Source organism: Netta rufina (assembly GCF_964035555.1).
Source record: "Netta rufina genome assembly, chromosome: 1".
NCBI classification, from domain to species: domain Eukaryota; kingdom Metazoa; phylum Chordata; class Aves; order Anseriformes; family Anatidae; genus Netta; species Netta rufina.
The window spans coordinates 135,850,723-135,864,482 of record NC_140123.1 but is presented as its reverse complement, the minus strand read 5'-3'; the positions used below and the strand labels follow the sequence as shown (position 1 = coordinate 135,864,482).

At 50.6% G+C, this 13,760-nt stretch overlaps 1 protein-coding gene across 1 annotated transcript; it reads right to left on the bottom strand.

The window, feature by feature from the left end:
* Positions 1-12,452: 12,452 nt before the first annotated feature.
* Positions 12,453-13,503, bottom strand: LOC311219048 (histone-lysine N-methyltransferase SETMAR-like; the record flags this gene model as incomplete). The annotated part of the gene is made up of 2 exons (XM_084302013.1): positions 12,453-12,823; positions 12,999-13,503. 2 exons carry the CDS (start codon positions 13,501-13,503, stop codon positions 12,453-12,455), a joined length of 876 nt encoding a protein of 291 aa, XP_084158139.1.
* Between the last annotated feature and the right edge of the window lie 257 nt (positions 13,504-13,760).

The following is a 13,760-nucleotide window of genomic DNA, read 5'->3' as shown; positions in this document are numbered from 1 at the left end:
AGGGGTGGTGGCTGCAGGTGGAGAGAGGAAGCTCGCAGGGCTTGGTGGAACAAGCCGAGCAGCGGAAGGAGGAGAAGAGGGCACGGAGGCATGTCAGCAATGACCAGAAGGTCCTGAGGGAGCTCTGGCATTACAGTGCTACCTGCAAGTGGGAGCCAGCTGAGGAGTCCCAACTGTTAGTGGGTGCCCTTGGAGATCAGAATGTGCTCCATGGAGACCAGGACCTAACCCCCTCCTCCCCGGCACAGCTGGCAAGGGGGCCTGGTGTGGGGGCCTGGTGCAGGTGCCATCATTGTCCCTTGGGCGGCAGCTGCCCAGTCCTGGGCTGCCTTGGCCCTGGTGTGCTGGGGCAGGCAGGACAGCTGCCCGCCAGCAGACGTGGCTGCCATTCCCCGTGAGCTGGAGTTCCCATCTCCTCCTCAGCAGCCAGATGGTTTTTCTTCACTCTCACTCTGTCTGTCCTTCCCCACCACCCAGAATATCCCCTAATATGTTTGAGCATGACTTCTCACAGTGCACCTGCAGGCATGTCTGCCCAGCCTGAGCCCCACACAAAGCCTTTGGAGCGGACTGCTCATTGCTGTTGCAGAACAGACAGCGCAGAAAGAAGGCCAGGCTGGGAGCAGCAAGGGGCAAGGTGAGCAGCCATGCTGTCAGCGTGGAGTCTCCAGATGAAGGGGGTGAGTCTTGGGCTTTCCTGACTCCCCTTGGCCCTCAGCCCTGCAGCTCTGCTCTCAGAGCTGGCCTGCCTGGCCCCTACCATGCTGTGGCCACCGTGCCTGGGCCCAGTCCCGCAGCAGCAAGTGGGTCCTAGTGCGAGGAGCTGCAGGGGGTGTCATGGCAGCAGGGACACTGCTAGAAGGGAAGAGTCAGCAGGAAAGCAGCAGCAAGGGCAAGGCTTTGGTCTGGCCCAAAAGAGAAAAGGCAAAGCAGGAAAAGGAGTGGAGGCAATGGCACTCTCCTCCAGGAAGCCTGGCAGCGGGCAGTCTGTTCTGGGTTTAGGGAGAAGGATGAGGGGAAATGAGCGCAAGAAGCAGCAGAGCCAGCGTGTGTGAAAAGGGAAGGTGATGGCTGCTTTACAAGCTCTTCGTCTGCCTTGTACCTACTCAGCTCTCCTGGATTTCCTTCAGTCACAGATTCGTATGCCAGTACACACAAGCCCCAAGACCTGAGTGTCCCCAGCAGTCTGGGCAGGATCACTTGTTTATGACCCAGGGGACAATGGGTGCTGCTCTCATGTGCACCCATTGGCTCTTAGGTTCTTCATTGGCAACAACGGATGAGGTTTGGGCAAGTTTTTTCTATTTTTTAGGTGTGCTCATCTGTTAATCATAGAATTAAAGAACGGCTTGGCTTAGAATGGACCTTAAAGATCATGTGGTTCCAACCCCCTGCCATGAGCAGGAATGCCACCCAGTAGCTGAGGTTGCCCAGCCTCATCCAGTCTTGGTCTTGAACACCTTCCAGGATGGGGCATCCACAACCCCTCTGGGCAACCTGTTGTCTGTGTCTCAGCACCCTCTGAGTGAAGAATTCCCTCCTAACATCTAACTCTCCCTTCTTTTAGTTTAAAACTATTCCCCCTTGTCCTGTTATTATCTGCCCAAGTAAAAAATTGCTCTCCATCTTTTTACAAGCCCCCTTTAAAGTACTGAAAAGCCATAAGGAAATCTCCCTGGAGCCTTTTCTTTTTAGGCTGACCATCCGCAGCTCTCTCAGCCTTTCTTCATAGGAGAGGTGCTCCAGCCCTCTGTGCATCCTTGTGGCCCTCCTCTGGACCCGCTCCAACAGCCCCACATCCTTATGGTGCTGGGGGCCCCAGAGCCGGCTGTGGCACTCCAAGTGGGGCCTCACAAGGCAGAGCAGAAGGGGACAATCCCCTCCCTTGACCTGCTGCTGGCCACCCTTCTGCTGCTGCAGCCCAGGATGCAGTTGGCCTTCTGGGCTTTGCAAGCACATACTGCTGGCTCATGATGAGCTTTTGGTCCACCAGAACCTCCAAGTCCTTCTCCACAGGGCTGCTCTCAGTGAGTTCTTCTCCCAGTCTGTCATGTCTGGGATTGTACCGACCCAGGTGCAGCACCTTGCACTTGGCCTTGCTGAACCACACTAGGTTAATGTGGGCCATTTCTCAAGCTTGTCCAGGTCCCTTTGGATGGCATCCCTTCCTTCTCTTGTATTGACTTCACCCCACAGCTTGGTGTCATCTGCAAACTTGCTGAGGTGACTCAATCCCACTGTCTATGTCATTGATAAAGATATTCAACAGTACCAGTCCCAAGACAGACCCTTGAGGGACACCACTCATCACCAGCCTCTGCCTTGACTTAGAGCCATTTTCCACCACTCTCTGGATGCAGCCTTCAAGCCAATTCCTTGCCCACTAAATGGTCCACCCTTTACATCCATCTCTCTGCAACACAGAGATCAGGATGTCATGTGGGCCTGTGTGAAAGGCCTCAGGGAAGTCCAGGTAGATGACGTGGGTGTGTTTTCCCTTGTCAACTGCTGCAATCACTCCATCACCACCAGAAGGCCACCAGACCTGTCAGGCACAATTTGCCCTTGGTGACGCTGTGCTGGCTGTCTTGGATCATCTGCTCGTCCTGCACATGCCTTGACATTGCTTCCAGGAGGGTCTGTTCCATGAAATTCTGCTGTGTAGTGGGTGGTTTGTCCAGCCTGTTGTCCTGGTGAGCTAACAGGAGCCGAGGTGAAACGGTGCAGCCTTGCTGCTATCCTGCTGTTGTCAGTGTGAGAGTCTTCTGGTGAGGAGTGAGCTATGCTGCAGCCTTGTGAGGGCAGAGGCTTTCCAGGCTGGATGGAAACTGCACGTACCTGAACCAGATGAGCTGGGAGCCGTGTCCTTAGGGATGAATGCTGGCCTTCTTTCAGCCCTAGCTGATGTTCATGCCCAAATGTTTTCATTCCTATGAGCCTTGGCATCAACAGAACTCCTCCAAATGGGATCACCTTTTCTCCTTGGGCTGACTGGGGCTGATGTGCTAAACCGGCGGTGGCCTGGAGAACTGCTTCAAGCAGAAATTGATTTTGAAGCCTGGTGAGGAGAGTGGTCCGTGGCCTATTTGTGGGGGTCCTTGCAAGGTAGTCTGTAACTGGCAGGCCTGACTTTAAGGCCTTCTTGGCATTTTCCTTGATGCTGTTTCTGAATGTAGTGTGAGTTGTAAAGCAAACTTGTAACGTTCTATTCTGGTCTCGTCTCCCAGGCTTGTAAAGTGAACACTTGAGTACTAGAAGTGTTGGGATGTGAGTCTTTAAGCCAATCAGTGAGAGAAAAGAAAGCAGTTTTGAGCACTGTTGGAAAAGATGTCTTTGCGAGGCTCCCTAAAAGTTTTGACAACTACGGCATTAGTTAGGTGAGTAAATTGGGAAGGAAAGCCCCTGACGTAGTGAGGTGACCAATGTGGTGGTTGTGTGGCCATCCTGTTTAGGAAAAGGCAGTATTGCTTCTGTATATAGAAACCTGGGGTCTTCCTTTCCCGTGTCACTGTTTCATATGAGGTGTATCTTCAGCAGAGGAACCAGCTCAAATTTGTGTGCAGGGAGTGAAGTGTGGTCCTCACCTTGTAAGGTATATAGCCTTTCAAATTCTACAATTTATAATTTTTGGTTCTTTATCCCCACTGCTAACCCAACAAATTGAGTCTTCAGATGTACATACAGCTGCACAAGAGATTTGCGTAGCTGCTCACTTTGTCTTTGCAGCTCTTCCCTTCTTTGAAACAGAAGAAAACAAAACAAATATAAATAAACACACACAAAAAGCAAAGGCCATAGCTGAAAAACATCAAAACATCGCCACTTTTTGAAGTCTGTCATCTCAGTGTGTGAAATCCTCTGTTTCTTATCTGTTTGTTGTGGAGGCCTGGCAGGATTCTGGACTTGGCTCGTCCAGTGCCAGCACCGAATCCTCTCAACTGCTTGATGCTGCGCTGACCCAGGTATGATGAAAAATGGGGTCTGAAGGGACTTGTGGATAAACCAGTCTTTGGTGTTGCTGACTGTTACATTCCTTACCAGCTGAAGGATTAGACAAAAGCTGTACTGAGTTTTGTTTCATGAGGAAGGCACGTGTAAGCAATCACTGTGTGTGTTCAGGTATGTGCATTGGTTCTTTCCAGCAGCATGTGTGTTGGTTAGCTACTGGTTTTCAAGTCTGTCAGGTAAGATGTGGTCTCAGAGATGTTATGCTCTCCCCCGTGTTCTGAAAATAGGCAGCTGAGGAGGGTGGAGGGAATCTGAGTGTCGAGCTGAAACATAGAGTGGGGGCTGCGGTCAGTTCCCAACGCTTTGTCTCCACTGCTCCTTCATGGTCACTCCCTGCCTGTGCTCCCCGTGGGGTCCCTCCCATGGGATGCCGTCCTTCCCGAAATGCTCCTGTGGGACTTCCCACAGGCAGCAGCTCTCCAAGAACTGCTCCCACATGGCTCTGTACCACAGGGTCCATCCCCCAGGAGCAAACTACTCCAGCATGGGCCCCCCACGGGTAGGCGGCAGCTTCCCCCAAACCCCTTGCTCCTGCGTGGGCTCCTCTCCACAGGCTACAGCTCCGGCCCGGGGCCTGCTCCTGCGGGGGCTCTCCATGGGCTGCAGCCTCCTCCAGGCAACATAAACCTGCTCCACCGGGGGCTCCTCCACGGGCTGCAGCGTGGAGATCTGCTCCATGTGGGACCCATGGGCTGCAGGGGGACAGCCTGCTCCACCAGGGGCCTCTCCACAGGCTGCAGGGGAACTGCTGCTCCAAGCCTGGAGCACCTCCTGCCCTCCTGCTGCACTGACCTTGGGGTCTGCAGGGCTGATTCTCACTCCTCTCTCCCAGCTGCTGTTTTGCAGCAGTTGTTTCCCTTTAATAAATCTGCTCCCACAGATGCACAACCAACATCCCTCACTGGATCAGCTCTGGCCAGGGGCGGGTCCCTTTGGAGCTGTGTGCAACTGGCTCTGATCTGACATGGGGCAGCAGCTGGGCTTTGCTCATGGAGGCCACTCCTCTACCCACCCGTGCTCCCAAGCCCTTGCCATGTAAACCCAATATACAGTTGCACGAGTATGTAGGGGTGTTAGTGTTATTTTATAGTAAGCCCCTCACTTTTTCAATTAAAAGAGAAGCCTGATTTTTCTTGATAGTAGGAGTAGAATGTAACTTCATGAATCATGTATGTCATTAATCAGTGGATAATGTGCTTTGTTGTTGATGCATTTTGTAAAGCAAGAGGATAATCTCTCTCAGATGACTGGAGAGATGGATCAAAAAGCAGTCCTTTCTGGGTAGGGGATCTTTGGGGTTTGTGACAAAGAATGTCCTTTCCAGTAAGCCATCTCCCCTGTTGAGAGAAAGCCACTTCCTGCACATAAATAGCCAGGTCTTCCGAGTGGACGTGTTTTCAACTTTGGCTCTGCTTAAGAACCATCCAGGAGATGGGCCCCTGTTATTGTGCCAGACCCTGAAGGCGCAGATGTCTCCTAAGTCCTCCCTAGTTGTCAAGAGAAAGCAGTCAGTGCTTCCTTGACGGAAAGAAGGAACCTGGGGGTGCCGTAAGCAGTGGACATCGCTTGTGCCATTCTGACCAATGAGCTGGAGAAAAACGTCAGCTTTGGTTCCAGCTCCCCAGCGACTTCCTGTGTACAAGGTGACCAAAAAGCTCTCTGTCCAAGGGGTCGCTGTCAGGCAGAACTTTAATCTTGTCTTTGCTGGCCCTGTCAGCCCTGTCTTTTTGTATGGCCCAGAGGGACAAGAGCAAGTAGACTGCAAGAATGAAGAGCACCGTTAAAAGTGTCACAGGGTTTTTAGGGATGTCTGTATCAGTGGTCTTTCCAGGTCCACCGTGTTGGGGGTAACTATTACTTTGGCTGCCAAGAACCTGATGTTGAATGTAAATCTTTCTGAGGCCATATACACTGACAGGCATCTGTGACTCTGCTTCATCTTGCAGATGCAGTGTACCCTCTGCCAGTCAGTCAAGGGGCCAAGCCTGCACAGGTCTTCCTTCCACTGACTTCGAACTCCACCCAGAAACAAGCACTGGTCACTGAAAATGTTGATGCTCACCAGCCCCGTGGTTGGATACCTTGTAAGGTAGGGCGTCAGCAAGACAATGGAGATGTTCTGACTGTCGGCACCACTTCCTTGAGCTGCGGCTTTCAGCAGTGACTCTGGGGACAGATAACATAAGGAGCCTTGATGTTAAAATCTGCATTAGTCCAGGATATGCCTTTGGTGATATCCAATGAGGAGGTGGTTTTAGTGATCTCTGATGAGGAGACTACACAACCTCTCTGGGCTACTTGTGCCAGTGCTCTGTCACCTGCACAGCATGGAAGGGTTCCTGATGTTCAGAGGGAACCTCCTGTCTGCCAGTTTGTGCACACTGCCTCTTGTCCCCTGGCACTGCGCACTGCTGGGAAGAGACTGACTCCATATTCTTTAGACCCTCCAGGTATAAATATCCTTCAGGTACTTATAGACATTGATGAGATCTCTCTGAGACTGCAGAGTCCCGGCCCTCTCAGCCTCTCTTTACAGGAGGGGTGCTCTAGTCCCTTCATCAGCCTCATGTCCCTTTGTTGGACTTGCTCCAGCATATGCACATCTCTTTTATTGGGGGGCCCAGAGCTGGACATAGTGCTCTAGGTGTGGCCTCACCAGTGCTGAGCAGAGGAAAAGGATCACCTCCCTTGACCTGCTGGTAATACTTAACCTAGTGCAACCCAGGATAGCACTGGCCATCTTTGTGACAAATACACACTGCCTGCTCATATTCTACTTGGTTTCCACCAGGATGCCCAGGTCCTTTTCTGCCACACGGCTTTCCAGCTGGGCAGCCTCCAGCATATAGTGGTACATGAGGTTGTTTCTCCCCAGATGCAAGGCTTCATGCTTCTCCTTGTTGAACTTCATGAGTAGTGCAGCCAATACAAGAGAACAAGAACTTCCTGTCAGACTGTTTCTTCAGATCCCTCATCCAATTTCCTCCAGATGGCAGCATGACCCTGTGGTTAATCAGCCACTCCTAGCAGTCCCAAAACTTGCTGGGGGCACCCTCTTCTGTATGATCCAGATCATTAATGAAGATATTAAGTGGGATTGGGCCCAGTAGTAACCCCTGGGGTACCTCATTAGTTACTGATCTCCAGCTGGACTTTGTGCCACTGATCACACTGCTCTGGGCCTGGCCATCCAGGCAGTTTTCGATCACCTCACTGCCCATCAGGCCGATAACATCGGGAGCTTGTGTAGGAGTATTTTACAGGAGACAGCATAAAAAGCCTTGCTGAAGTCCAGGCAGAATATATCCACTGCTTTCTCTTCATCCAACGGACCAGGCATTTCACCATGTGAGTTTATAAAGCTGGTCAAGCCTGACTTCCTCTTGGTGCATCCATGCTGACTGCTCTTGATTTTCTTGTCATTTGTGTGCTTGGAAATAGTTTCCTGGGTTAGTTGCTCCATCACTTTCCCAAAGTTTGAGATTAGGCTGACAGGCCTATAGTTCCCTGCCTCGTCCTTCCTGTCTTTCTTGAAGATAGGGGTGACATTTGCTTTTCTCTGGTCTTCAGGCACTTCCCCAGTTGCCATGAATGATCAAAGATTATTGTGAGTGGCCTTGCAAGGTGAGCAGCCAACTCCCTCCACACGTGGTGGTGCATGGCATCAGGACCCACGGACTCTGGAATGCTCACTTCGCTGAAGTATTCCCTGACCTGATCCTCTTCCACTCAGGGTACATCTTCCCTGCTCCAGCTGTTCCCCTGGTCTCTGTGACCTGGCATTCCTGACGGCTGGTCTTGCTAGTGCAGACAGCAGCCAAGGCGGCATGAAGGGGAAAGGTTTAGGGTTATGGTAAGGGTTAAAGTTAGGGCTAGGGTTAGGACTAGGGATGAGGTTAGGTTTAGGGTTAGGGTCAGGGTCAGGGTTAGGTTTAGAAGAGCCTCCTCTTCTCCAGGCTGAACAGTTCCCTCAGCCATTCCTCATATGAATTGTTCTCCAGACCCCTCACCAGGTTTGTTGCCCTTCTCTGGACTTGCTTGAGTACCTCAATGTCCTTCATGTAGTGAAGGGCCCAAAACTGAACACAGTACTCGAGGTGTGGCCTTGAAGTGATCCTCTTCCCTGGAGAACTGATCTGCAGGCAAATATCACCAAAGGCATATCCTCACAGAACCACAGAATTTCTGGGTTGGAAGAGACCTCAAGATCATCGAGTCCAACCTCTGACCTAACACTAACAGTCCCCACTAAACCATATCCCTAAGCTCTACATCTAAACATCTTTTGAAGACCTCTAGGGATGGTGACTCCACCGCTTCCCTGGACAGCCTGTTCCAATGTCTAACAACCCTTTCGGTAAAGAAGTTCTTCCTAACATCCAACCTAAAACTCCCTTGGCACAACTTTAGCCCATTCCCTCGTCCTGTCACCAGGCATGTGGGAGAACAGACCAACCCCCACCTCGCTACAGCCTCCTTTAAGGTACCTGTAGAGAGCCTCCTTTTCTCCAGGCTGAACAAGCCCAGCTCCCTCAGCCACTCCTCATAGGACTTGTTCTCCGGGCCCCTCAACAGCTTCGTCGCCCTTCTCTGGACTCGCTTGAGCACCTCGATGTCCTTCTTGTAGCGAGGGGCCCAAAACTGAATACAGTACTCGAGGTGTGGCCTCACCAGAGCCGAGTACAGGGGGACAATCACTTCCCTAGCCCTGCTGGCCACACTGCTTCTTATACAAGCCAGGATGCTGTTGGCCTTCTTGGCCACCTGGGCACACTGCTGGATCATATTCAGCCAACTATCAACCATCACTCCCAGGTCCTTCTCTGCCTGGCAGCTCTCCAACCATTCCTCTCCCAGCCTGTAGCTCTGCTTGGGGTTATTGCGCCCCAGGTGCAGGACCCGGCACTTGGCCTTGTTGAACTTCATGCAGTTGACCTCAGCCCATCGGTGCAGCCTATCCAGATCCTCCTGCAGAGCCTTCCTACCCTCCAGCAGATCGACACACGCACCTAACTTGGTGTCATCTGTGAACTTACTGAGGGTGCACTCAATGCCCTCATCCAGATCATCAATGAAGATATTAAAGAGGACCGGCCCCAGCACCAAGCCCTGGGAAACGCCACTAGTGACTGGCCTCCAACTGGACTTGACTCCATTTACCACGACTCTTTGGGCCCGGCTATCCAGCCAGTTTCTAACCCAACGAAGCGTGCGCCAGTCCAAGCCAAGAGCAGCCAGTTTCTTGAGGAGAATGCTGTGGGAGACGGTGTCAAAAGCCTTGCTGAAGTCAAGGTAGACCACATCCACAGCCTTTCCCTCATCCACCCAGCGCGTCACTTTGTCATAGAAGGAGATCAGGTTCGTCAAGCAGGACCTGCCTTTCATAAACCCATGCTGACTGGGCCTGATCGCCTGCTTGCCCTGCAAGTGCCGCATGATGACTCTCAAGAGAATCTGCTCCATGAGCTTCCCTGGCACTGAGGTCAAACTGACAGGCCTATAGTTCCCCGGCTCTGCCCTCCAGCCCTTCTTTTAGATGGGCATCACGTTTGCTAGCCGCCAGTCAACTGGGACCTCCCCTGATAGCCAGGACTGCTGATAAATGATGGTGAGCGGTTTGGCCAGCTCCTCTGCCAGTTCTCTCAGTACCCTCGGGTGGATCCCATCTGGCCCCAAAAATCCTGGACTAATGCAGGTTTTAACATCAAGATGTTATCTGTCTCCCAGAGTCACTGCTGAAAGCCGCAGCTCAAGGAAGTGGTGCCGACAGTCAGAACATCTCCATTGTCTTGCTGACACCCTACCTTACAAGGTATCCAACCACGGGGCTGGTGAGTATCAACACTTTTAGTGTTCAGTGCTTGTTTCTGGGTGGAGTTCGAAGTCAGTGGAGGGAAGACCTGTGCAGGCTTGGCCCCTTGACTGACTGGCAGAGGGTACACTGCATCTGCAAGATGAAGCAGAGTCACAGAAGCCTGTCAGTGCATATGGCCTCACAAAGATTTACATTCAACATCAGGTTCTTGGCAGCCAAAGTAATAGTTACCCCCAACATGGTGGACCTGGAGAAAACGCTCATAGCAGACATCCCTAAAAACCCCATGACACTTCTAACAGTGCAAGAATGCACAGTATCCAATGCACTTGAGGTACCTGAGATCCATTAGAAAAGGAACTTATAAAAGGAATTTTTGGTGACCTGGCATCTGGAAAAGATTATTGTTGCCTTATTTAAGTATTCCCAGAGGGAACCTTCTCCTCGTGCCTTGGCCCAGAAGGACTCTGCAGAAGAAGGGGGCAACTTTCTGAAAGGAAGCAAGCCAGTAGGCCTCTCCTCCAGGCTCTTTCACAAGAGACTACACGTAGATCTTGGTTGGTGGTACGTCTGCCTCTCATGGGCATTAGTTCTAGCTGTAATTGGGGTATCATCATTTTTCATTGTCCTATACAGTTTGTCTTACGGCTACCAGACTTGAGTCGAGTGGCTGTTCGGATCAGCAACCTCCTTTTTCAAGAGAGTGTTCTTCTTTCATATCCTAAAACCTTTTCTGTCTCAGCTCTGAGAGTGATTCATCCAAAATGCTCTGAAAACATTACACGGTTAAGTCAGAAAAAGTATTCCAAGAGCTGGGTAAGGAAATGCTGAATGAAGATGAGATGAAGGAGAAGCACCTTAGGCTTCCCGAAATCCAAGACAACAAGCAGCGTAAGCCTTGAGAAGCTGGTGAAATTGCAAAGGTGCTGGGAAGGGAAAAAATGAAAGTCAGGACTTTTATTTTCAAAAGAAATTTCATCAGCCTAAACCTTAGCCTAAACCTTAGCCTTTTTCCTGTCCTGTGTAACCAGGTCCCACATTTTCCCTGGTCTTCCTCTTGTCACTTGTGTACTTCTGGAAGCCCTATTATCTCCCTACTGCTTAACATGTTCCTTTCTATAAGTGAAACCAGTCCTAGGTTTAATAAATAAATTTTTCTTGGAAAAATATTCATAAGATTCTCTTTCTGTCCACACAATCCATTTGCTTTTCAGAATGTATCTGCAACAAAGCACTTCACTTGCTCAGCAATGACACGTGTGATTCTTGTACTTACATTGAGGTTCTATTATATAAAAAAAATCAGGCTTCTCTTTTTATAGAAAAAGTGAGGGGCTTGCTGTAAAAAAGCACTGGCATCGCTACATACTTGTAGGAGATTGGGAAGCCCTTCTGTGCTGTGTGGGTAATGGAGCATTGACAGAAGCTGTCCAGAGAGGTTGTGGAGTCTCGTCCTTGAAGATCTTCAAAAGCTGCCAGGACATGGTCCTTGTACAGTCTGCTGTAGGTGGTTTTGTTTTAGCACCATGTCCCTTCCCAGGTCAGCCATTCTGCCATTCTGTAAGCTTACAAATTGTCACGCTTGTCCTACAGCCAATGATGCACCGCCTTGATTTCTTTGACAAGGCAGCTGACCGCATGATAGAAATCATGAAGTCCCTAAACACCCCTTCCTGACTTCTGAGTTCTGACGTTTAGCACCTTTCACAATCGTATCAGACAGCCATACTGTTTAGTACTGTTTAGCCATACTCTTTTCAAATCCAGGGCAACCTTCATTGCATCATTAACTAATCTGGGACGTTACTGCTGACACACTGGACACTGCCTACCAGCCCTCAGCTGCTTGCTGCCCGCAGCAGCACCCACCACACCCTGCAGCTCCTCGCGCTAGGACCCCCGCTTGCTCACTGCAGTATTGGGCCTGGGCACAGCAGCGTAGGCATGGCCAGGCCCAGGCAGGCCTGCTCTGAGAGTAGGGCACAGCTCCCCCATGCGACATCACTTGCAGGAGGCAAGGGACGAGTGGCTGTACCCGTGGAAGCTGCAGGTGGTGCTGGCATGGCAGAGTGACACCGGCTGCTGGCGCGAGGTGCTGGCGCTGGGCAGCCTTTGAGGGTCTCTGGGCAGCCTTGCACCTCAGTGCAAGCAGAGTGGGATATTTCACTTATTTTGTTGAGCCACTTGCTAAACAGGGCCCACACCTGTAGATGCTTTCCCAGTGCTTTTCTGCACTCTTCTTACAGACCACACCACAGAACATCGCTCATATATGCTCATCTGTAATTTATACATGCCTGAGTAGGTTTCACTTCCTTCCCTATGTATGCTAACTTCAAGTAACATCTCCAACAAAAGAATTGTTTGCAGGTCCAAAACTTTCTCACTCGTTCCTTCCAAAAAATACAAAAGTCAAATGTTCTAGGAAAATATCCTAGGACTCAGGAACACTGCAGGACAAAAGTAGCTTTACCTACTGCTGACAATGTAGAGAGGCCCATCCTTATAGCATACACAAATTTTTATGAGCCAAAGATTTATCTGTAAAGCTTACATGGTTTGTTCTGAAAGTAGTAGGACTCATTTTTTTTTGAAAAAAAAAAAATATTCGTGAGAATAGAACAAACGATTAGAATTTTTCAAAGTAGCACCCTTCCGCATCTACACACTGCTGCCAACGAGTTTTCCAGTTTTTGTACGCCTCCAGGAACGCCTGGACCAGAATGTTGTTTAGCTCCCCCATCACAGTCTCTTGAAGCGCTTCTACTGATGCGTGATGCTTCCCCTTGAGGGTCGATTTTATTCTCAGGAACAGAAAAAAGTCTGGCAGGGCCAAGTTGGGGCTGTAGGGGGGCTGAGGCAGCGTTGCCACCTTGTGCTGGGCAAGATACTCCACTACGCGGAACGCTGTGTGGCTGGGCGCGTTGTCATGGTGCAGCCGCCAATTGTTGATGATGGCTGGGCGGACACGAGCAATGCGTTTTTGCAGTCTTGTGAGGACTTCCATGTAAAAAAACTGCATTAACTGTTTGTCCGGGTGTTACAAACTCTTTGCGGATGACTCCATGTCGATCAAAAAAGCAAATGAGCACAGACTTTTGCTTGGATTTGCTCATTTGTGCTTTCTTGGGGCGTGAGGAAGCAGGGGTGTGCCATTCTGTGCTCTGCCGCTTACTCTCCGGGTCGTATTCAAACACCCACATCTCGTCACCAGTCACTATATTGTCCAAAAAGTCAGGCTCCTCATTCACATGATGAAGAAGATCCTGGCAGATCGCTTTCCGGTTGGCCTTTTGCTCCTCTGACAACACTCGCGGCACAAACTTTACGCACACTTTCCTCATGGCTAAGTTTTCTTTCACCATCTCAAAAACTTGGGTTTGAGGAATGCTCAAGTCATCAGCAATCATTCTGATACTCATCCTGCGACCACGGTTCAGTAAATTTTTCACTCGCGACACATTTTCGTTGGTCTTGCTGGTCGAAGGGCATCCGGAGCGGTCGTCGTCTTCCGCTCTTTCCCTACCTTCTCGGAACAGCTTGTGCCACTCAAAAACACCCGATCTACGCATGGCAGCATCACCATAGGCCTCCTTAATCATGTCGTGAGTCTCTTTGCCCTTGTTACCAAGCTTTACACAAAATTTGATCGCATATCGCTGCTCCAGTAAACACTCCATGATTCTCCGTGACGAGGCATTTCAACAGGTGTTCACAGTACAAGCGACCTGCTCTCTTCAACGGCCAACAGCCGACTGCCAATTTTTCCCAGTGTTCCCAATATCCCCCTCCACCGATCCTGCGCGCGCAGACCACCTCTCGTCCACCCATTCACCCAGGAAAAAGCCAGTCCTACTACTTTCAAAACAGACCATGTATAAGGAAATGTGGAGGTGGCTGTGTCACTCAGGCATGGGGAAACTGTGGGGCATCTTTG